This window comes from Lagopus muta, chromosome 27, assembly GCF_023343835.1.
Source record: "Lagopus muta isolate bLagMut1 chromosome 27, bLagMut1 primary, whole genome shotgun sequence".
NCBI classification, from domain to species: Eukaryota; Metazoa; Chordata; class Aves; order Galliformes; family Phasianidae; genus Lagopus; species Lagopus muta.
Window position 1 is genome coordinate 4,078,751 of NC_064459.1, and position 22,222 is coordinate 4,100,972.

Below are 22,222 nucleotides of genomic sequence, written 5' to 3' on the forward strand. Positions count from 1 at the left end.
AATAGGTAAAAGTAGAAAGGGGAAAAAATGAAAAAAAAAAGAACAAAAAAAAAGGAAAAGAAAAGAAAATAGAAAAAAAGAAAAGAAAAAAAAGAAAGGAAAAAAAGAAAAAAGGAAAAAGGAAAAAAAAGAAAAAAGGAAAAAGAAAAAAAAAGAAGAAAGAAAAAGGGGAAAAAAAGGAAAAGGAAAAAAAAGGGGGAAAAAAGGAAAAAGAAGAAAAATAAGAGAAAAAGAAATGGGAAATGGGGGAAAAAAAAGAGAAGAAATGGGAATAAAGGTGGAAAAAAAAGGAAAGAGGAAAAAGTAAATCAAACCTTTAATTTAATTAAAAAAATAGCCAGTGGGTTATTTGTAATTGCCTTTCACCCCCGCCCCCCAAAGAAACCATTAGTGTGTCAACTTCTGTTTCCTCGTGGATTATTTCTCTCCTCATACACGTTAAATTTTAATCACTGGTGTTTGCTCTCTCTGCTCAGCAGGAAGGTGGATTTGATGCTAGAAACCATGTTCCATCTCTCCCTGTGCTAACACTGAAATACTGGGAGATGTGTTTCCCTGGAGCCACTGCAGAGCTGTGTGTGTTTGGAGGAGGAACGAAGCGCTGGGGGCTGTGAGAGCGATGGAAAACCTGAAGTGGGCACTCACTGCAGCTGCCCAAGAGAACTGGATGTTGTGGGTTAAAAAATGAATTAAAAAAAAAAGGGGGGGTTAAAAAAGGAAAAAATGGTTAAAAAGAAGTCAACGGAAAAAAAAAAAAAAAAAAGTCTGATGGATGAATGGAAATGCTTCCAAAGCAGAAATGAGCAAACATTCCCAATGCAGACGGATGGCATTGCAGTCTCTTATGGTTGTCGAAGGGATGGTGCCCTGACCTCTGTGGGGATGAGGAGGTGGCAGTGATGGCCATCCCCACCAGTCCCTGGAGGAGCTGGAGCTCCCAGCAGTGCTGGCTGAGGGTCTGAGCTCACCGGTAGGTGGGAGCGGAGCTCTGCGGATGGTCAGAAAGTGATTTCCATGCTCAGTTCTCAGTTCATGAAATGTACTTAAAGACTTCAGCTCCCGCCTTCGTGTTTGTTACTCAGAGGGTTTTGGCCACTCAGAAGCCAGGCAAATGGCTTCAGTGGCAGAGAGAATCACAGAACCGTGGAACCACAGAATAAAAGAATCGCTGAGGTTGGAAAAGAACACTAAAATCATCAAGTCCAACCCCAACCCATCCCACCATGCCCACTAAGCACGTCCCTCAGTGCCACATCCGCACAGTTCTTGAACACTTCCATGGTGACCCCATCACCTCCCTGTGCAGCCTTTGCCAAAGAGACAGACCCTTCAGCAGGGTCTGTTGTGATAGGACAAGAGGAAATAGTTTCAAACCAAAAGAGGAGAGAGATTAGATATAAGGAAAAGGTTTTTTTATGATAAGGGTGGTGAAGCACTGGAACAGGTTGTCCAGAGCAGTGTAAAATGGAGACAGCCAAAGTCAGGCTGCATGGGGCTCTGAGCACCTGATGGAGCTGTGGGTGTCCCTGCTCACTGCAGGGCGGTTGGACTAGATGGCCTTTAAAGATCCCTTTCAACTCAAACAATTCTATGATTCTATCAAATCCTGACTCACACAGAAAGGAGCCCCCGTCCCCCCGTCCTGCTCTGACGCAGGAGGAGCTGCAGGGCTGCAACTACATCTCCATGGGAGACAGATGCTCGTACCCTCTCCTGATAAGAGCTGCAATAAATTCCCTGGGAGCAGCAGCTCTGAGCACTCTGCTGTCAGCTCTGCACACTGGGATGCGTCCAGGGGTAAGGGCTCTGTCGCTGTGCTACGTGCAACAGGTTTGCACTGAGAGGGATGGGGTTTGGTCTTGAGATCCAGGGCACCTTCAACCTACTTGTCTTTATTTTCCTTGCTTCTTTACTTCTTCTTCCTGGTGATTTATACATAAATATATCTATTTTCTTGCATTAATTATATTATTTGGTCCTTGCTATTGCTTGGAGGTGCTTGGGGACGATGAGAAGCCCGCTCTCTTTTTCAAGTTAGTGACTTGCATGGCACTCACATCAGATGATACAGGGTTTGGAGGTTTTGCTTTTTTCTTCAGGAATAAAATGATAAATGTCATTGCCTGGGATGTCAGGAAACCACAGGAGTGTTGGAGGCAGCTGTAGCTCAGACTCTGCTCATGTTGCTGCTTTATTGCTGAAGCAGCCACAAGCCATAGGAACCCAAATGCTAACTGATAAGTTGGCTCAGTACAGACTTCTGATGGATATTTCAGTATAACTGAACAAGTCCCAACCTTAATCCTGTACGTTAGGCTTTTAAGTCCTGCATGTTGCTGTGACATTTCTATTAGGTCAAATGAAAAGACATGCAAAGTGAAATAAATTTCCTTTGAGATCCAATTTAACCTCCAAAGAACAAACATGGAATACAAGATGTAGAGATTAGTACAGATAAGCTACCAGCTTGATTTATGCTTTGAGTCTTCGAAGGAAGACTGAGATGATGTTTGCAGTAGGGACAAGATGTCTCAAGAGAATGGAAAAGGCTGGGGAGCCTCCATCTCTTGACTGCAGCATTAAACGTGAGCTGGATGAAAGTGCAGTCTTTGAGAGCAAAACTTGAACTCTCTGCTTCTCAGAACGGCACCCAGCTCACGTAGGGGATAAGAAGAAGTCATGAACCTGAGCGAAGTGCTAACCCACAGCATCTTCTCCCAAGGTTGCAGGACATCACTGGCCCTGACAGTAGAGGCAGGGGACCAAGCCCCAGCAATGCTCCCAGCAGCCATCCCCACGTCCCAGAGCTGGCTGGCACGGGGCCGGGCATCGCGGAGGCTGGCACTGGTGGTGGTGTTCGTCGCACTGCTGCTGGACAACATGCTGCTGACTGTTGTGGGTAGGGCGTGCGCTGCAGGGATGGCTGCAGAAAGCTGTCAGCACGTGCTGGGGACAGAGATGGGGACGGGTGTGGGGACAGGCAAGGTAAGAGCAATGGGGACAGGCAATGAGACAGCAATGGGGACAGGTGTGGGGAAGGATGGGTGAAGGAGCGTCCAAGCATCGACTCCGAGCTAGCACCATCCGGTTCATATGTATGCTGAGCCACGAATTCAAGCAAACCCACTGATGAACACTCTCCTTGGCTTTTTTCCCAGTGCCTATCATCCCCACCTTCCTTTATACAATAGAATACGAAGGTGCCAACAGCTCTGCTGCCCCGCATCAACCCGAGTCACCTCCCTCAGCCATCGAAGATCCTCCTTTCTCCCCCATGTCCTCCTATTTTGACACCAGCACCACGATGACCTTGGGCTCCCCCAGAACTATGGAGCTGCAGACAGGGACCAGCGCCAGGCACCCACAGCATCCCCCTATGAGCTCCCCATCACCCAATGGCTGCCCACAGGGTGAGGAATTCCTCACGCAGGAGAACATGCGTGTGGGGCTGCTCTTTGCCTCCAAGGCTCTCGTCCAGCTCCTGGTCAACCCCAGTGTGGGGCTGCTGACCAACAGGTACGTCTGCAATCTACTGCGTTCTAGTCAAGTGGCAAAGATCTGCAGTCACATAATGATGGGATCTGGTGAGAGAATAGCAAGGAGAAGAGTGCAAGCACCACAATAGGAATGAATTTTGCCTTTTTGAAGAGCCTACAAATGGTTTGCAAGCTTGCATTATAAAATAAGCCTCACCTGTTGTTCAACATCACATCAGAACATTTCAATGCACATAGGCACAGCTCTACCAGACATATTTTTCTCTCATTCCAGGATAGGATACCACATTCCCATGTTCATTGGTTTCGTCATCATGTTTCTCTCCACGCTCAGTGAGTACCACCCCTGATTTGCCCTCCACACACAGCAGGATGTCCCAAAATGAAAGCAGCAAAGGAGACAACCACCTGCTCTGTCCCTATGCATGAGATGCTGGGGATAGGGAAGGACTCAGCTGGGCACAAGTGGTTGCTGCTGCACCTTAAGAGGGTTTTAGATGTGCAGCTCTGCTGGGTGCTGTGTTTCTCCTCCTGCAGTGTTTGCATTTTCTGGCACCTACACGCTGCTGTTCATCGCTCGTGCTCTGCAAGGCGTTGGTTCCTCCTTCTCATCAGTTGCAGGTGAGCGTGTTGGATCACTGCATGCTGTGAAGCCTTATGCCAGCTGGGTTCAGTCATCACTTTCGGTTCTCTCTGCTCCCAGGCTTGGGCATGCTGGCCAGCATCTACACAGATGACTTTGAGAGAGGCAACGCCATGGGCATCGCTCTTGGAGGGTTGGCCTTGGGTGTGCTGAGTAAGGACCTGTGGCTGCCGGGGGTTTCATACCCACAGTATCCCCATGCTTTGCTGCTTGGTGCTACTGAGCAGCCCTAGGGTGGGGGGTCCCAGTCTCTGCTCCCCATCCATTTCCAGCGGCTCCACCAATATAGTCCATCATTAGACGTGGGTTTGGGCTAAAGCCAGTTGCCTGCTGCATGGTGACACAGCCTTTCCTTTGCAGTCGGGGCCCCATTTGGCAGCGTGATGTATGAGTTTGTGGGGAAAGCCTCCCCCTTCCTGGTCCTGGCATTCTTAGCCCTGCTGGATGGAGGTGAGGGACCACATAGTTAACCCAATCCAAAAGCAAACAACTCACCCAACCATTAAACCAGAGGACATGGAAAGACTGAAATGCAGCCATCTCAGAAATAACTTCTCAGAGCTCTCACAATTAATACAGCATCAGTTACTCTGTTATTGCTAAACCATATGCTTCCCACCACCAGACGTGTGACATAGCAATACAGTAAGAATTAGTCCCTCATTACTTAATGACCCCCTTGATTGCTTTAATGGCTCAAATAGCACATCAGTCAAGCTCTCTGAACAGAATTTCTCTGCAGAAGGCACACGTGGTGCTGCCTGCAGCATCTTCATCATAATACAAAGAAATGGGATGTTGCCCATGAATGGCAATCCCTATTCTCTCTCTGTAGCTGTGTTACAGATTCAGGCCACGACAGCATTCAGAATTACAGATAGCAGAAACACACATTTTTAGTGGGAAGTATTAAGCTAATTAAATTACAGTCACAGTTACCATCTTTGCCTAGATGTAATGTAAGACATCTTTAATGGAGCATGTAAGAGACTTTGGAAAGTGAAATGTAGGTTCCCTATGCTTGAAGGTTGTTTTATTCATCCCATTCTTTTCCATGTCTCATTTTGGCTATGCCCCATTTGAAATCCCCCAGCTGACAGCTCCCTGGATGACACCCTAAAAGCATTGGGGCTCAGCCAACGATTGATGCCCCTCTGAAGGAAAACCACAGGGAAATTTAGCTTGGAGCAATACTAACAGCACTGTTACCCCCCCCTTTTCCCCCGCCAGGTTTGCAGCTTTGCATTCTGCAGCCCTCCAAGGTCTCTCCTGAGGTAAGCATGGGCGCAATGCTGGGGCAGATGCTGCAGGTGAGGGGTGGCTCGGACCCCCACCTGCAGCTCCCTAAACCCCCATCTCAATCAGAGCACCAGAGGCACACCAGTGCTCACCCTGCTGCGGGACCCCTACGTGCTGGTGGCTGCAGGTAACCTCTGCGTTCCCACATTGCCCCATTTCCTTATTTCTATTCAAAACAGCAGCAAGAGAAGCTTTAAACAGATATTTTTCCATTTTCTCCCCACCAGGAGCCCTCTGCTTCTCCAACATGGGGGTGGCCATGCTCGAGCCCACCTTGCCCATCTGGATGATGCAAACCATGTGCTCCCCCAAATGGCAGCTTGGTAGGTGCTTCGCTTTGCAGTCCTCACTCCTCAGCAGCAGATTGATGCAGTTTGGTCAGAGCAGCTCCTGCTGGGCACTGCGGGATGGGCTGAATATCTCTAATATCATCTTAAAAGGAAGAAAACATATTCCTACAGAGCGATGCCAGGCTGTGTGCTGCTCCAATTTCATTTGGAAATGTCCTTGGTGGTAGCTATACAACGTGCTTTTCACTATTATTGAAAAAATGGTATAGAATCAGTCTCTCTACTACAGCAATAATGGTGGAAGAAAGGCTGAGTAGATCAGTGTCGTGCTGGGCTGAAGTCATAGCAGCCAGCTGGGTTTTGCAGAGGCAGCTCTCAGTAGAACACAGCCATTTAGAGATGGTGTGTGCTAACTACCAGCTGCCTTGAAAATGCGATATGGAGATAGCACTGCCCTATAAAAAACAAAAACTAATTGTTCTAAAATCCAGTTGGCTGGGAAATAACCTGAGGGACACCCCAGGCAACACTTAGAACCCAAACTGAATTGCCATCTGGAAGCAGCAGTGCTGAGATAACCCTCCTAATCAAGTTATTCCCTGGTCAGGCAGCAGCATCCGTCCCAGTAAGAGCTCAGGGTGATTTGTGTGATTGAACACAGGTGGGTGAATGTAAGGAAGCACCTCAGGGCACTCAGAGCTGCTCTGGTCACTGTTGAAATCAAAGGGAATTTTGGAGTTACCCAGAAATGGGGAGAGAGCAGTAAGCTGGCAGCAAGAAACCCTCAGACGCACTGTACCCAAGATTTGGGAGTGGTCTGCATTTAGATACACTTCAACCAAAGCCCTCTACTAAAAAACCTCTCATAAACACAAAGAACTTCATTACTTGTATGCTTTTGTTTGCCCACTTCCATAATTCTGAGGAAAATGAATAAATAAAACAGAAGAGCTTGGACTAAATCTGCAGAATGAACAGTGTTCTGTAGCTGTCAACGAGGAGAAAGAAAGTTAAATATAATTCTGCGTGTCTCAACGAGGAAGTTGTCTCAGTGAAATATAGCTGATGCGTTTTATCTATAGTCAGCAGGAGAGTATATTAAAAATAAACAACTGGTAAATCAGCAAGCAGTTCAAATATTGACTTTTGACTCATAACGATTGCTAAGCTTTACATTCAAGCAGCTGTTTTATCCCTCTTTATTTAGCCAAAAGCAGAAGGCAAGGGGAGAAAGATGGACAAGGAAGAAGAGAAGGATGGGCACAGAAAGCTCTGCAGTTGGCTGCAGCTGGTTCAAATCTGGGTGACTCAGTTTCTCACCCTGCAGAAAGAAAACTCACTTTCTGTGCCTCTCTCTGCCTTCACAGAGGAGCAATGGGGCTGTGACAGAGGACAAGGAGAAGCAACATGGAGCCTAGAGACACCTTCTGTGTGTGCTGGATCTCTGCATTTGCAGAGAGATTGCACACTCTCTCTTATTCTCTCCCCTAGGGATGGCATTCCTTCCGGCCAGCATATCTTACCTCATTGGCACCAATCTCTTTGGGCTCCTGGCTAATAAAATAGGCCGGTAAGTGAATAGCAGTGGCCTCAGCAAGGATCCTGCTTGCACACACTGAAGGAATCACCCTCTGCTACCCTCGTTGCAGGTGGCTATGCTCCCTGATTGGCATGGCTGTGGTGGGGATCAGTCTGCTCTGTGTGAGTACCTCAGGGCAGCTCTAAGACCTGCTCAGGGAATTGCACCACAGATCTGTTTCACAGAACTATGTTGTGCCTCCTCACCTTGAAGCTCTTCTGGCCTCATTCACACCTTCTCTCTTTCCTCTCTAAGGTGCCCCTGGCAAAAAATATTTATGGGCTGATTGGCCCAAATGGTGGGCTTGGCTTCGCCATAGGTAAGTGGTCAGCCTGTACAATTCCCAGCACTGCCTTGAGAAAAGTACCTCATGATCTCATGCTTGCTCCGAGCAGGAATGGTGGACTCCTCCATGATGCCTATTATGGGTTACCTCGTGGACCTTCGCCACATCTCTGTCTATGGCAATGTCTATGCCATTGCAGATGTTGCCTTCTGCATGGGCTTTGCAATTGGTATGGACCTGTGGGGTGTTGTTCTCAATGCTTTCCTCCACCCAGTGTCCAATGGCAGCAACTGGCACTGAGTCTGTAGCACAGCCATTGCAGGCTTTCGATCCCTTCCAAAGTGGAAGAGCACCTTTTGCTCTTTTCCTGCCTCCTGAGCCTTTGTTCATATTTAAATGTGCAGGTCCCTCAACAGGAGGTGCGATTGTACGAGCTATTGGGTTTCCCTGGCTGATGGTCATCATTGGAGTTACCAACATTGCTTATGCTCCTCTCTGCTGGTTCTTGAGAAGCCCTCCTGCTAAAGAGGAGAAGATAGTGAGTGTACTTTACTGCCCTAAAGTATAGGAGCTTGATAATCCAGAGATATGTGGAAGGAATTAGGATAAATTAGCCAGGGACTGGATCCTCCTAATTCACAGCTTGTATTCCCTGGGCTTTCTCTAAAGCTAGTAAAGCTTCCATTTATTATTAAAATTAATGGCCACTTTTACTAAAACATCGCTTCTCTCCTTTATGTAGGCAATTTTAAGCCAGGAATGCCCCATGCAAACCAAAAGCTCCACCGCTCAGAAGCCCCTGCGGGATTTCCCTCTCCCAGACAACAGTGATGTGGAGGCAGAAAATGTGGAATAGCAGCAAGGCTGCATGTCCTGCTATGTTAAGTTCACAGAGCAACGTATCTCTCAGCACCCAGGAATAACCCAAGACCTGTAGGCACAGGATGGACATGGGCTGAACGTTCAGCTGTTCTCCTGGCACTCAATCTACATCAGGAAATGCACTTGGAAGCTTCCTGCCCAACTCTGCCACCCCTTTGCTGGGTGACATCCAGGAAGGTCACTCAAAATCCACCTCAGATGTAAAAAACATACAATGTAGAGAATGATGTCATGCTGTCCTGGGCTGCCAGCCCACGCAATAGGAATAAGACCAACACCTCTCCCACACGAGTTGCATTCGTTAATGTATTTTAAGTGCTTATTACTTTTGGAAGAAAAGCACCAGAGAAAACCAAAATGAAGTCAGCAGCTTCAGGACATCCCTTCCTCCAGAATTCTGCTGTAATCCCCAGCACAAAACCTTTCTGTATCAGCAGGATCCAATAAAAACAGCTCTGTCCTGTTCACGTGCTCCATGCTCACTTGAAGGCAGTTTTTAAAAGTTCGTTGTTGTCTCGGTACAGACTGTGCTTTCTATTTACGTGCTATTCACGTGAGGGCTGCTTGTACTGCCCTTCTACCATTCGTGAAGGACTCCTGAGAAATTCACTTAAATATAAGGCTGAAAGTTTTAAACCTTTAGGCGCTGCTTCAGTCACTGCGTTCACCTGTGATTACAGTGACAGAGCGTTACCGCAGACGCCTTTAGCTGAGATGAGGTCATGGGACGTCTGCGATCCCAACCAATCGCGACGAGTATCTCCATTTAACGTCCATTTTTGCAACATCCCAGCCACCAGCTGACGGAACCCCACCGCGCAGCGCTTCCCGCAGCCCTCCAACGCGCCTCACACCGCCGCCATGACACCCCCCGCAACTCTCGCGAGACCCTCGCAAGAAGTCTCGCGACACTCACGCGAGACTCTCGCCTCCCGGATGCCCCGCCCCCTTCCGGTGATGGCGGCGCTCTAGGCCGCGCGGTTCGGCGCCACCATGCACTCGGACGACGTGAGTCCGCCGCGCGGTTCGGTTCCGTTCTATCCGCCCCCGCCGCAGATAATTAGCGGCTAGCCTGGGGCTGGGTCGGTTCGTCCGGCTCGGGCAGTCCCTCTCAGCCGCGGGAAAATAACACGTGGAGGCGGCTGGATCGAGAGGCAGGAGCTGGGGCAACGTAAAGGGGATTTGGTTATGCTGCATCTTCTCCCTGCAGTGTGGGTCCCCTCTGTTACAGCCTTGCTTGCTCCGGGGATTGGAGGGGTTATGGGGTCCTAGGGTGCTTGCTGACCTGTGGTTTGTCCCTGCAGATTGTCTGGGACACGCTCGGAAACAAGCAGTTCTGCTCCTACAAGATCAGGTGAGTGTGTGTGCATGTAGGGGTAGCGAGCTTAGGCAATGCACAGCTCCATCTTACAGCTCTCCCTTCCAGGACCAAAACCCAGAGCTTCTGTCGCAATGAATACAACCTGACCGGGCTGTGCAACCGCTCCTCCTGCCCGCTGGCCAACAGTCAGTATGCAACCATCCGTGAGGAGAAGGGTGAGTGCTGGGACAGCCTCTGCTCACAGCCCTTGGCCTGTGGGAGCAACCTGGGGGCCTGGCTCTGTGCCCCACTCCATGCTCAGGTCTCAGTGGGGTCATGTTCTTCTCTATAGGCCGATGTTACCTGTACATGAAGACCATAGAGCGTGCTCCGTTTCCCCGTCGACTGTGGGAACGGGTGAGTTGATGAGAGCAGACTGCTAACCAAGCACATTCCACCATCATGTACCTACAGGTGGGGGGCAGTCGAGCTCCTTCCAAGTCCCCTTCACTCCACCCTTCCCCTTTTCCCCAGGTCCTGCTGAGCAAGAACTATGAGAAAGCACTGGAGGAGATAGATGAGAATCTCATCTACTGGCCACGGTTCATCCGACACAAATGCAAGCAGCGGTTCACCAAGATCACTCAGTACCTCATCCGCATCCGGAAGCTGACTCTAAAGAGACAGTAAGTGACACCAAGAGTGATTGTGTTGGTTTGACTTAAGGCTGTTGCCTGTGCACTGAGCTGCTGCCACAGGCTGTGTGCAGAGCCCTTTCCTGGCTCCACTGCACCTGCAGTGTGTGCTGCTTTCCTGCTGCCTTTGGCCAGCTTCTAAATGAACCAGCTTTAAACTGATGTAACAGCATCTTAATATGCATAGATAGATGCACCTAAACTTGTTACACCCGCATTTCTAATGATGCAGCTGCTGGTTGTTGTTCTGAGCAAGCATTTGCCCATCTGCTACACAAGACGCTGAAAGGTTCATTAAGCAGCTCTTGTTCCCTGCAGGAGGAAGATTGTTCCATTAAGCAGAAAGATTGAAAGGCGAGAGAAGAGGAGAGAGGTAATGACTCTTGTCATCTCCTGTCTGTTGCTTCTGTTTCTCATGCCTTTGAGAGAACTGACACAGGTCCTTTTTTTCTCTCTTAGGAGAAAGCCCTCATTGCTGCTCAGCTAGATAATGCCATTGAGAAGGAATTGCTGGAGAGACTGAAGCAGGATATGGTAAGAGTCACTGCCTTCAGAACACAGCAGTATAACTGCTTCTACTGCCTCAGTCCTTTCCCAAGATGCTGAGCTCCTCATTCTTCAGGAATGCCTATTTCAGCCTGGTATGGTATAACTGTACAGGCCTCAGATGACTCTGCTACCAATGCCTGCTTCCCCCTGGGCTTATAGAAAGTATTTTTTGTTGTTGTTGTTTTCTTTTCAGTATGGAGACATTTACAACTTCCCCATTCATGCTTTTGACAAAGCCCTACAGCAGCAGGATGCAGAAAGTGAGAGCGAGTCTGACATGGAAAAGGAAGAAGATGATGATGAGGTAATGCTTTCAACCAGAGCATCACAGCTAACCCTCCCTTGAGATGCAACAGCTCTAATTCACTTGCAGACTGAGTGTTCAGTGTTAGTGCCAAGGGAGGGGAACAGATTAGGAGAGGTGAATACAGAAAAAAACATAGGCAGGTCATGGTCTTTTTGGCTGCTACACTGTGAATTGTGATGGGGTATTTCTCAGCCCATTTCTGACTTTGTTTCCTACAGGACAAAGATAAAAGAGAGTTTGTGGAAGCAGATGACAGTGACCTCAGCGACTTTGAGGTAAGCGAAGCAGCAGGGATAAACTGTCAAGCTAAACTGTTTGAAAGTAATCTCTGCTGGCCTGGGGGCTCTGGTGATGGGATAAGAGCCAGTAAATCACATTTGTGGGATATAATGATTCAGTTGGAGGACTGCACTGTGTCCACCACGGCCTAGTTGCTCTGGCTAGACAGCTGGGAGCCAGGAATTATAAAATGGAATTGGATACACAAGATAATTTTGCAGGAAGTGGAGGCTTAGTTGTACAGTGTGCTCTGATTCTTTTCCTTCCTCAGGACATGGATAAGTTAGAGACAAGTAGTGAAGAGGAGCAGGAAGATGAGGAAGAAACAGAGAAGAAAGCATCTCGCTCCAAATCTAAGGGGAAAACTCCTTTGAAAGGACCGACCAGAAGAAAACGCCCTTACATTGAAATAGAGTATGAGGAAGAAACAGAGCCAGCCACCAAAACAAAAGTGTCCTGACTCTCCTGAACTTGCATTTTTTTGCTGAATGACAACACCAGATGTGTCCATTAGAACTACTGCAGCTTTCACCACTTCAAACAGGATTATCAAAAATTGCTTTTTCAATATTGTAGCTTAATAATTTTTTTTTTTAAAAGGAGATGAGGATTTCTGTCCTAAGCCCAGGCAATTGCAGCAAGTCTGTACAAATGTTGTATAAAGTGTAGTTTTAAGACCCCAACTTCTGTACAACCACATGAGGCTCAGCAAGGACTGCTCCACAAAAGAACCTGGACTGGAGACAATGCTGCTTTGTTCTGAAGCTGGAGAAGCCTGCTTGGGGCTAGGAGAGCACTGAAGCAAACCTTGTTTGAGGGATGTATGAGACAAAAGAGGAGAAGGACAAAGTAACTTAAATAAAAAAAGATATTTTACTGTACAAAAAGCAGAATGAACCTTGTCTTGCCTCACGTGTTCTCTTGCACTCTCCTGATGCATTCCCGCACACGGTTCTCCTCACAACAGCTGTACACACCTTCCAGCAGAATCTGAAACAGGAAAAGCATCAGCTTCCATTGCCCTGGCACACGGAGATGTATGGTGCAATCAGCTGTGCTCAGATGCCCTTGAGATCAATACAAAATCCATTGCTGTATATCAGGTCCTCTATCAATTAAGCCAAGTACTAACAGGGTGGGTGGAAATACTGTTGGATTTAAGAAACAAATGGGCTCTTGCATGCACCATGTTGTTTTGTTTGTTTGTTTGTTTGTTTTTTAAGGGGGAAGAGCAGAGATAAATTATTACTGGGTCCCCAGCTCACCTTCACTTGTCCTTCAGAGCACCGATCCAGCAGGATGAGGCACTCAGTGGCTCTCTGGAGCAAGGCAGCTCTCACTGGCTCTGGTGTTGAGCCCTGGTCAGTGTGGACATCCCAGATCATCTTCAGTAGGGCTTTGAGCAGCACAGGGAGCCTGCATGGCATTCTGAGAAAGGAAAGAGCATTGCATGCCTTAATATAAAACCTCTATGTGAGCCAGGCAAAAGCACAGCCTTGCTTTGCAGTTCCAGGCAGAAGTTGTTAGTGGCTATTTACACGTGAATCTGGATTACAGGAAACAAATGCTTCAGTGATAAGGCTGAAGGAAGTTGCCTCTTTCTGAATGCCCACCAGAGGAAAGACACAGGCCCTGAACACAGAGGTAACTTTAACAGCACAGGACTTGCTCCACAACTCTGCCACACAGAGTACATAGATTGACTTTTTAGGCAAGGTTACGCTTTTAGAGCAGGAAAAAGATAAAAAAATAAAGATTTAACTTTTGGGCAGGGTTTTTCAGGAATGCAGTTGTGCTAGTGATCGCTCCCTGTGAGAAGCTTCCCTCCAGGTTTCAAGGCCTTTGCCTCAGATAACACTAAATGTAGCTCTGAAAGGGCCGATATCCATTCAGGAGATGCTTTCTGCAGCATCCTTCACCCTAGATCAGTACCTGGGCCAAGCATGCTGTATGGTGCACTGCAGTGTCTCCAGTATTCCCAGTCTGGCTTCTTCCTCAGGGCCATCAGAGACTTCCAGGTAACCCAGGATAACCCTCTCTAGCCTCTTCAGGTGCCGTGCTATCAGGATGCCAAGTCTGTCAACACAGAGCACGCACTGAGGAGGGAGATGTATACCAGGGACAAAACAAGGTCCTGCAGGGTTGTGGTTGCAGCTCTCACCTCTGCACAAAGGCAGGCAGGATTTTGGCATAGACCCGCCGCAGTGCGAGCCGATGCTCTGGCTCCATGTGGGTCAGAACCAGCTGCAACACCTCATCACAGGGTGAGGTTGGCCTGGGCTGCTGCCGCTGCCGCTGCGCTCTTTCCAGGACAGGCAGCAAGTCCAGCAGGCACAGCAGTACTGCCTGGTGCAGGATGGGAAACCTGTGCAGTCCCTCTGACATAAATTACATGCAGTTTCCAACCCCTACAGCTGCAGCCCCCATAGACTTTCTGCCTGCTTCCCCCCAGGCTGGCCTCTTCAGCAAGGCTGCCGCCACCTTTGACATTGCTCCTGAAATCTGCTGAGTTACTTTGTCCCCTGGATGCAAATACCTGCTGTTAACAACCTGAACTGGGAGCAAACAGGTTCTGCCTCCTCATGCTTTTAGCTGCCTACCCCACGTAGGGCTGATATGCAATAACATAAGGCATATTAAAATTAAGTTCTGCTATCTTACCTGGATGAGAGGAGCCTCTCGTGAGTAGAGGTGATTGTAAAGGGCATGGTACACAACCTGAGCCCTGTTGAACTGGCACAGATCAGCACCTGGCTGAAAGAGAGCACACAACATTATTCCCAAGCATCACCTTCTGTGCTCACTTAACCTAATCAGAAGGGAAGTATTCACAAACCTAGGCTTTGTGAAAACAGCACTCAGGAACATTGCTTACAAGAAAGTGGGACCAGGTGCCATAGCAAATGCAGCTTGAACCTTGCCATGCACAGGAGCAGCCACTTTCCCTTGCCTCCCCAGCTGCTGGTTGGCAGTTCCCTTGGCATTAATTTAATACCCTGTCCTGTAAATCATTGTTAGGTTGATGCATGCATCATCTGAATTCAAAATATGGCAAAGGAAATCTTTGCTTGCTGCGATAGGAGAAATACAAACTTAAAAAGAGACAGCACGGAGCAAGGAGGAAAATTACAAGGTTAACAGAAGAACCATGAACAGAAATTTTGGAAACCTGACAGGTATCCAACCCACCCTTCCTACAAACAACAGCCAGGAGGAGATCCAACTTCCCCTTACCACATTGAGAACGATGTGGTGCAGGCAGTGCACACCCAGGACTTTGTTCTCCTCCCGAAAGTCATCCGAGATGAGCAGCGATGCGGGGAGGACGTGCTCCAGGTGCTGGCTGAGCCATGGCCGGGTGATGTGCAGCAGTGTCCAGGAGAAGACGTGCTTGGTGGCTGGGTTACGCTTCCAGGTGTCTCTAGGAATACCAACAGGAGCCCAGAGAATCATTGAATAGTTTGAGTTGGAAGTTGCAATAAACTTTTTCTTTATATTGAGCCCAAATCTCCCCTCTTTTAGTATGAAACCGTTTCCCCTTGTTCTATCACAACAGACCCTACTAAGGAGTCTGTTCCTTTAGATACTGAAAGGCTGCTTTGAACTCTCCCCAGAGCCTCCTCTTCCTGAGGCCGCACACCCCTCAGCCTGCCCTCACAGGGAGGACGTTCCATCCCTCGGATCATTTCTGCGGCCCTCCACCTAACGTGAGCTCACCCTGCACGAAGTCACACACCAAATCTCCCCACGTTTCCCACTCAGGACCCGCTCTTCCCACTCACTTGCCCAGCCGCGGCCTCAGCAGCCTCATCACCGCCGCGAATCCTCCTTCCTCCTCTTCCTTCTTCCCCCGAAGGAGCTCCGCCACCGTCCCGCAGCCCGCGGCCCGCACCAGAGCCCCCAGCAGCTCCGTGGCCACAGCGCGCGACCTGACGCCGGTCCAGGCGGCCTCCTCGATGTGCGTCACCGCCAGCACGTAGATGTGCCCCATCACACGCCGCAGGACCGGCTCTACCGCGCGCCCCAGCGACTCGTCGGCCTTGGCAGCCTCTAGCTTAGCGAGGAGCCGCAGGAACACACCGCCGACATCGGCTGCTCTCTCAGCTGCGGCCGCGTAGGCGCCGTCCCCGTCGCGGAGCTCAACCGCGTCCTGCTCGCGCTCCGGGAGGGCCGCGAAGGCGCTCAGCGCGGCCGCCAATTCGCCCAGCGCGGCGGGGCTCCCGGCCCCGAACAGCCACTGCGGCTCCGCGGCCTCCAGCAACGCCCCCAGCTCCGTGATCACACCGGGCCGCTGGGAGAGGAGCTGGCCGAGCTGCCGGAGCACCTGCTCGGCCGGCGGCTGAGGCTCCATGGCACCGCGCGACCTACGCCGCTCCGAAAGCCCCGCAGCGCCTCACAGCGAACAGCAGCTGCCTTCACGCTGCCGTAAACCACGCCACTACCACAAAGCGCGCTGCTGTCGTAAAACCAGATTTCCCCGCTGTCGTAAAATCAGATTCTGCTGTAAATGGCGAAGTGGGCGTGGCGACGTGCGAATAAATTAGCATAGGTAATAAGAACCCTTTACTGAGTTATCGTGCAGACCCGAAGACGCGTAGAAAGGCGATGAGAGCAGAACTGAGCTGTATCCATAGGCGGAGGACGAAAGGTGCAAAAGACAACAGGAACAACGAAAAGAGGGCACCTCGCCGTGAGCTCCGGGTGAGGTGCGCGGCAGTAGGGGCGGGAGCGGAGGGCCGTGTTTCTGATCCTTCCGGTTCATAGCGAATGATGAATGGGAGTAGCACGCGGCTGCGTGACGTGTGCGCCCTCTGTTACGACGTGCACAGCCCTTTCTGAGCGCCGGAGGGTCGCGCTGACGAATCAGCAGTTGACGAATCAGCAGACGTGTTTCGCTGTAGGTTTTAATTACAGGAGCGAAATAACGAACTTCGTGTCGGTTTTGGGTTCAGCTCGCGGTTGGGTTTTCCTGTTTTCAGGGTATTTTAGGGCGCTTCAATGTTATTGCGCAGCCCTGCTGTTTTCTGCCCTGCATTTCATACTCGCGTTTCAGCCCGACTGACAAACATCCTTTTAATCTGTTTTACACAAACCTGTACATTTCTTCCCCAAAAGGGGGGGAGGCTGAGAGTCCGGAGGGCTGGGGTACAGAACGCTCTGAGCAGGGAGCAACTCAGCTCCACCCAGGCGGTCCCTACAGAGCACATTGGGGTACAAACAAACACCCCCTAACCCCCCCCCCCCCCCCCCCCCCCCGAAACAAAGCGATGCACCGTGAGCCAAACCCTGGCTCACAAACCCGAAATCCTTCAGGATTAAGCTTTCATTATCCTGCGAAAACCGGCGGGGCTGCTCACACCATTTCATCCAGCAGAGTGCCGATGCTGGCGTGGGGCTGGGCTGGACCTGCCATTGGTTTGTTGCACATGGGGCACACGCAGCGCACTTCCAGCCACTTCACCAGGCACCTGCGGAGCAGAGACGTGGGAGGATGTAAATCTCCAGAAAGGAATCCCCTGCTGCCCACACACCTGTACTCACTTTCGGTGGAAGGCGTGCTGGCACGGCAGCACCCCCAGCTCCTCCTTCACCTTGAAGTCCTCCAGACAGACGGCACAGGTCTGCTGCAGGGGGTGAGAAAGAGGTGAGGGTGAGCAAGAATACATGGAACCCAAAGTGATGTCCATGCACTGCCCCTGCTAGAAATGCTGTGGCTGGGGAAGCCCTGCTGCTGGAATGCCTCTTCCTGGGTATTCCCAGCCCCACGCTGCTCAAGGAAGGGTTTTGCTTCCTGATTTTCAACCCAGAACTATTGATTCCAGCCTGATGCTGACACATCCCTGTCCAACTCTGTCACCATACAATCGCAGGAGCCCCATGTGAGCCCAAAGGATGGAGCTGTGATGAATGCACCATACTCACCCCATGCACATTCAGCCTCCGGGCATCACCTTTCAAAACCACCTGGGAAGGAGACAGCAGATGAGTATCAGGAGCAGCTGGGGACTGATCCAGTGGTAGGTTTCTATGAAGCAAGCATGGAGCTGGGAAAAGTCCAAGCTGGACAAACAGTGCCCACGTGCTCATTAGCCACCTCAAATGGGGCTCTGGGCTCCTGTGGGACAGACCCAGCCCTTAAGCTTCACTGAAATGAGCCAGGCAGGGGCAGGTTGAGCTGGGCACTGCAGCTGTGTGCCCAATGTGTTGGTGGGTAAGCTGGGGACAAGAACCATCACACCCTGCTGCATCCCAACCAGCTGCTCCCACCTCCTACATTGACCCCACATCTCTAGAGGCGTCTGCAGAAAACAGCCATCAGCCTTACCTCCTTGTACCCAAATCTCTCACTCTGTGCCTGGTGCCGCAGTTTGCTAGAGATGGGGAGAAAAAAAAGCACCGTGAACTTTACAGCATCCCCGAGAGGAGCATCTGAACAGCATGGATACAGTTCCAGGATGCTCCCTAAGTCCCCCTCCCAAAGCCCCTCTCCTGCAGAGCCGAGGGCTCTGCTCCACCTGCAGGAATCAGCAGCAGGCAGCGATAAGGGCCGACGGCCCCAATTGTTTGCCTTCGGAAGTCATTCGCGGCACAGGAAGCGCCCTATTTCCAGCACTCACCCACTGGCAGCTCCCAGCCCCACCACGACCTTGGCTGAGACAGATGGAGGAGAGAGCTGCTTGCAGAGCAACCCAGCATAGCATAGGGGGAATGAGAACGCTTGCAGCCTTCACTTCTCCCCCAGGCCAGGCACTGAGATGTGCTCCCAGAGCTCCCAAATGGCTGAGGGTTGCAGTGGGGCTGAGGCATCCTGCAGTGAAGGACAGAGCAACTCGAACCCACAAGAAACGCCAGCTGCTGCTGCTGAGTTTAAAAATAGCCTTCCCTGAGCTGGGAGGGGAGTGGAAAGACATCCTTCTCCTGTGCAGCACTGCTCCTTCCCCTGCCCAACACAATGCATTGCTCTGCGTGGTCCCCTGAAAAACAAGAGCCCCTTCCTGCGTTTCCTGCCCTGCTCTGCCACAGGGGACCAGAGGACTGAGCCTGGCCCCAATCCTTGGGACAGAGCCTTGTGATGAGCAGCTCTTGTGCAACGGGACAAAGCGATGGGCACAGTGGTCCAGGCTCTGCGGATGCTCCTGGATGATGAGTCCCCATCAGAACAGCAATCAGTGCTGCAGGGTTCCGGCTCACCTGATGAAGTAGCAGCAGAAGATGAGGCTGAGCACGAAGACAAAGATGCCGGTGCCAAAAATGATCATGTAGATGTTGAGTGGCAGGTCCTGGAATGTGATGGGGGGCATCGTGCAGGGTTTACTGGTGTAAATCAGCCCCAGACTGCAGGAGCACCCTTTGAGGGGAGAAGAAAACTCAGTATTTAGATTAGAAAAAAGAGGAAGAAGAGGTGAAGAACAGAAGAAGATGAAACTTACCTTCTGCCATGCCATACAGGATATGCCAGACAGGGTAGGAGGACACCCTGCAGACCAGGGCAGGAGATGTGTGCAGCTCCTGCTCACTCCCATCTGTACTCTCCCAACGCAGTCCCCAGAGCCTCCCATCCCCTAACAAAAGCCCTGACACTGTCTTCTGGGCTGGAAATCAGAGATCTCTGCAGGGGCAGCACCACTTCTTTTGCCAGCACTGACTGCTGCATCTCCACAGACCTGAGCTGCCCTCCAGCAGCACGATGTGCCCAAGGCAGATCTGTGCACTGCGAAGGATGGGAGGCATCCAGCTCAGAGATGGGCATCAGGTGAGCATCTGGGCTGCAGGAAACGAGGTTTTCCTGCCTACAGAGGGCAGAGCCACTGCTGGCCTTTGCCTCCTGTAATTGCTTGACGCAGCCTATGTGCCACTCATCTATGGAGCATGAAAGGGAGGATTTGTTTGTTGGCTGCTGTTCTCCCAGCATTCTGCTCTCCAGACCACCAGGTGCAGGAAAAGACAATAGGAAAGGGTTGCTTTTTTGTTTGTTTTTTTTTTTGTTGGGGATTTTTTTTTCCCCCCTGCTGGAAATGATTGCAGGGGGAAAAGAAGAAAAAAATATATTAAAAGAACTATCTCAGCTTTAAAAAAAAAACCCCACGGAACAAGCACATGAGGTAATGCTGTATGCAGGGTGCACAGACTGCTCAGCAGTGCTGAGGGATGGAGCAAGGCTCAATTTGAAGGTGACCAAAAGGAGAACAGTTGTGGCAACGATCATAGTCCATGAGCATGCAGATAAAGCAATGCTCCTTCCACGTGTGAAAAGCTCCACTGCCACAAGAACTACGGCACCAGGAGCAGCCCCAAAACAAGCTAAGGGTTGGGAAGCTGAGTCCCATTTGGCCCTTCTTTTGATGGGAATGCAGGGCTGTCCCCACTCTTTGCCACTCACACACAGGGATTGGCAGAGCAGTAACATGGAGCAGGGGCACAGATGAGGTAGGAGAGGAGAAGCTGTAACTTACAGCCCCGTACCGAAGGAAGCAGAGAGGAGCAGCTCTGACACGTCCCTGCCAGTCGCAACACAGCTGGCAGGGTTAATTTTAGACCCACCAGCTTAGCAAGGTTCATTCCTGCTAAAAAGGCACTCAGGAATTCCCAAGGGCCAGAAGGGAGCACAGCTCTGGGCAGTGCCTGACCCAGCTAGGGAGCAGGATGGGTCCTGGAGCAGCAATCCCAGCCGTTCCAGCCAGACCCCCCGGCTCCTGCATCTCTTCCCAATGGAATTTATTAGCAGGACGGGCGCTGATTTGGTGCTGGGATTAATTAGCACAGCCCTTTGCCTGACAAAGGCTTTTGTATTTTTAGCTCGAGAGGAACAGAGCAAATCTGGTTTTAATACAGCAAAGGCCCGATGGGCACCAAACCCAAACCAACCAATGTAAGCCTCCCCAGGGCCAGTTCTGCACCTGAAGGCAGAGGCCTGGAAAGCAGCAGGCACGAATGGTGACTGTCTGTGCAGTGCTTTGTGAGCTGGATGCAGGCATGGGGTTTGTGCTGAGCACAGCTTCTCCCTCACCCCCAATTCTTGTTCAATCAAACAAATGGAAAACTCAGCAGGTCATTAAATAAAACCATTCTTTCCACTCCCGCACAAAAGCTATGAGCTTTGCATCACCAAAATTGAATGCAGCTTCCATATAATTTTTGCTGTGATGCTGCAATGGGCTTCCTGCAAAAGCCTGCCCTGTGCCAACAGCTCACAGCAGGGACAGTGCCCACCAAAGATCAGGGCTGGGGACCACCAAATCCCCCAGAGAACAGCTGAGCAATGGGAGGAAAAGCTGTGATGCCAAAGAGGAGCTGCAGTTCCAGGCCAGTGCAGCACATACCTTCTGTTATGAAATGGGGAGCACAACTATTTGTGTTGAAAACTCAATTTCTTTGCTGGATATCACGTTTATTCGCACCAATGGCCCCGATTCTGCGACGATCCTCACAAGTATACAACAAAGCAATTTTGCTGGACACCATTGACTTAAATATTTGTGAGGTCAGGGCTTAAGGCCAAAACACACACGTCAGATGCTTAAGGCCAGTCCTAAACCCACATCCTGGCCTTTACACAAGGGCAGGCTCTGTTCTCAGCGCTGCCCAAAGCCCAAACAGGAGGAAGCTGGGAGAGCTGTGGCTGCTCAGAGCCTCCCAAAGCAAATTCTGTGCCTGGGGCTGCTGCATTTGCTGCTGAGGAGCACTAATGCAGCCCACGAGGGCAACCCACGGCTGGCACATGGGCAGCCTGCCTGCCTGCAGGAGCACTGCTCACCCCAGCTGCACAGCACACGCAGGGCATTGCGTTACAGCAGAGGAAGCCACTGGTTGCATTATATTTAGCTTCAAAGGCTGTAACCCCTCCATAAATTAAAAGAACCCGGCCTTTGTTGCTGAGGCAGAGCTTTGATGGTGGAATTCCCAGCTCAGCTTCTCAGCTATTAGTCATAAAAATCAACCACTTCTCGTTTAAACAGAACTCCCTCACATGTGCAAACAGTTCCATGTTTCTGTGAGTTTCTTTCAGCCAGGAGCAGAGTGAGGAGCCGTGCCTGGGCTCCACTAACATAAGTTTATTCCACAGACACGTGGGAGAAGGGTTTGCATTTTGAGCAACACGAGCAAAAACGCTGCAAGTTTCATCAGCAGTGGGCTTGGAGCTCTGGAAGTGAACCAGAAACAAGAGGGAGGTGACCGTGACCCTGACCCTGACCCTAACCCTAATCCTGACCCGAGTCCACGGAGCTCCGGGAGGAGCCAGAAGGCACCGCCCGGGACGCGAAGCAGCCTGGAGCCACCCCAACCCCTCAACCCCATCCCGGTTAGGGCTGCAGCCCCAAACCCCGGCCCCGCTCTCACCGTGGCACCACTGGAACGGGGGCATCCGGGAGCGGCTCCGCGGGGCCGGACCGGCTCCGCCGTGCGTAGCGCCGGGCCATGGCCGGGAGCGGGGCCGGGCCGGGCGGCAGGGAGCGGCCCCGGCCCCTCAAACTCCGCCCCGGCCCACGGAGCCGCCCCCGGAGCCGCCCCCGGTCTCGGAGCTTCGGGTTCTGCTCGCCCCGAGCCCCGCTCTGCGCCGGGGAGGAGAGCACCGTGCATCCCTGCGAGACGTCCCGCACGTTGGATGGGGCTGCTGG

General features: G+C 50.9%; 4 protein-coding genes and 1 non-coding gene across 6 annotated transcripts; 3 read left to right on the forward strand and 2 right to left on the reverse strand.

Moving 5' to 3' along the window:
* Positions 1–1,722: 1,722 nt before the first annotated feature.
* On the forward strand, positions 1,723–9,353 carry SLC18A1 (solute carrier family 18 member A1). Its single transcript, XM_048928191.1, has 16 exons — positions 1,723–1,797; positions 2,723–2,899; positions 3,159–3,516; positions 3,772–3,830; positions 4,035–4,118; positions 4,201–4,293; positions 4,501–4,590; positions 5,371–5,414; positions 5,506–5,566; positions 5,667–5,762; positions 7,221–7,299; positions 7,379–7,430; positions 7,564–7,627; positions 7,704–7,823; positions 7,999–8,132; positions 8,337–9,353. The coding sequence occupies exons 2-16, from the start codon at positions 2,776–2,778 to the stop codon at positions 8,448–8,450; spliced, it is 1,572 nt and encodes a 523-aa protein (XP_048784148.1). The 5' UTR covers positions 1,723–1,797; positions 2,723–2,775; the 3' UTR covers positions 8,451–9,353.
* Positions 9,354–9,393: 40 nt separating this feature from the next.
* On the forward strand, positions 9,394–12,459 carry MAK16 (MAK16 homolog). Its single transcript, XM_048928187.1, has 10 exons — positions 9,394–9,484; positions 9,781–9,830; positions 9,903–10,012; positions 10,129–10,193; positions 10,311–10,462; positions 10,790–10,844; positions 10,931–11,005; positions 11,214–11,324; positions 11,546–11,602; positions 11,878–12,459. Exons 1-10 carry the CDS (start codon positions 9,470–9,472, stop codon positions 12,064–12,066), a joined length of 879 nt encoding a protein of 292 aa, XP_048784144.1. The 5' UTR covers positions 9,394–9,469; the 3' UTR covers positions 12,067–12,459.
* Position 12,460: 1 nt separating this feature from the next.
* Positions 12,461–16,833, reverse strand: TTI2 (TELO2 interacting protein 2). The gene is made up of 7 exons (XM_048928186.1): positions 15,389–16,833; positions 14,841–15,027; positions 14,268–14,360; positions 13,768–13,952; positions 13,539–13,682; positions 12,872–13,034; positions 12,461–12,596 (listed from the first exon to the last, which is right to left on the reverse strand). Exons 1-7 carry the CDS (start codon positions 15,955–15,957, stop codon positions 12,516–12,518), a joined length of 1,422 nt encoding a protein of 473 aa, XP_048784143.1. The 5' UTR covers positions 15,958–16,833; the 3' UTR covers positions 12,461–12,515.
* Positions 16,354–16,447, forward strand: LOC125685351 (small nucleolar RNA U13). Its single transcript, XR_007373434.1, has one exon. It is a non-coding gene; the product is annotated as a small nucleolar RNA U13 (small nucleolar RNA).
* Positions 16,834–16,844: 11 nt separating the features above from the next.
* RNF122 (ring finger protein 122) lies at positions 16,845–22,071 on the reverse strand. 2 transcript variants are annotated; one of them, XM_048928190.1, is made up of 6 exons: positions 21,945–22,071; positions 18,798–18,954; positions 17,932–17,977; positions 17,529–17,570; positions 17,148–17,227; positions 16,845–17,074 (listed from the first exon to the last, which is right to left on the reverse strand). In XM_048928190.1, exons 1-6 carry the CDS (start codon positions 21,967–21,969, stop codon positions 16,960–16,962), a joined length of 465 nt encoding a protein of 154 aa, XP_048784147.1. In that variant the 5' UTR covers positions 21,970–22,071; the 3' UTR covers positions 16,845–16,959. The 2 variants fall into 2 exon arrangements, with proteins under 2 accessions (XP_048784147.1, XP_048784146.1); XM_048928189.1 differs by having other exon boundaries at positions 17,148–17,230.
* Between the last annotated feature and the right edge of the window lie 151 nt (positions 22,072–22,222).

Coding starts and splice junctions, on each gene's coding strand:
- SLC18A1 (XM_048928191.1), top strand. CDS start 2,776: ATGCTCCCAGCAGCCATCCCCACGTCCCAGAGCTGGCTGGCACGGGGC. Junction 3,831..4,034: donor CATGTTTCTCTCCACGCTCA/GTGAGTACCACC, acceptor CTCCTCCTGCAG/TGTTTGCATTTTCTGGCACC. Junction 7,628..7,703: donor TGGGCTTGGCTTCGCCATAG/GTAAGTGGTCAG, acceptor TGCTCCGAGCAG/GAATGGTGGACTCCTCCATG.
- MAK16 (XM_048928187.1), top strand. Junction 9,831..9,902: donor TTCTGCTCCTACAAGATCAG/GTGAGTGTGTGT, acceptor TCTCCCTTCCAG/GACCAAAACCCAGAGCTTCT. Junction 10,845..10,930: donor GGCGAGAGAAGAGGAGAGAG/GTAATGACTCTT, acceptor TTTCTCTCTTAG/GAGAAAGCCCTCATTGCTGC.
- TTI2 (XM_048928186.1), bottom strand. CDS start 15,957: ATGGAGCCTCAGCCGCCGGCCGAGCAGGTGCTCCGGCAGCTCGGCCAG. Junction 13,953..14,267: donor GAGAGGCTCCTCTCATCCAG/GTAAGATAGCAG, acceptor ATCCTGCACCAG/GCAGTACTGCTGTGCCTGCT. Junction 13,035..13,538: donor ATACAGCATGCTTGGCCCAG/GTACTGATCTAG, acceptor TTCCTTTCTCAG/AATGCCATGCAGGCTCCCTG.
- RNF122 (XM_048928189.1), bottom strand. CDS start 21,969: ATGCCCCCGTTCCAGTGGTGCCACG. Junction 17,571..17,931: donor AGAGATTTGGGTACAAGGAG/GTAAGGCTGATG, acceptor TCTCCTTCCCAG/GTGGTTTTGAAAGGTGATGC. Junction 17,075..17,147: donor CAGCACGCCTTCCACCGAAA/GTGAGTACAGGT, acceptor TCTGCTCCGCAG/GTGCCTGGTGAAGTGGCTGG.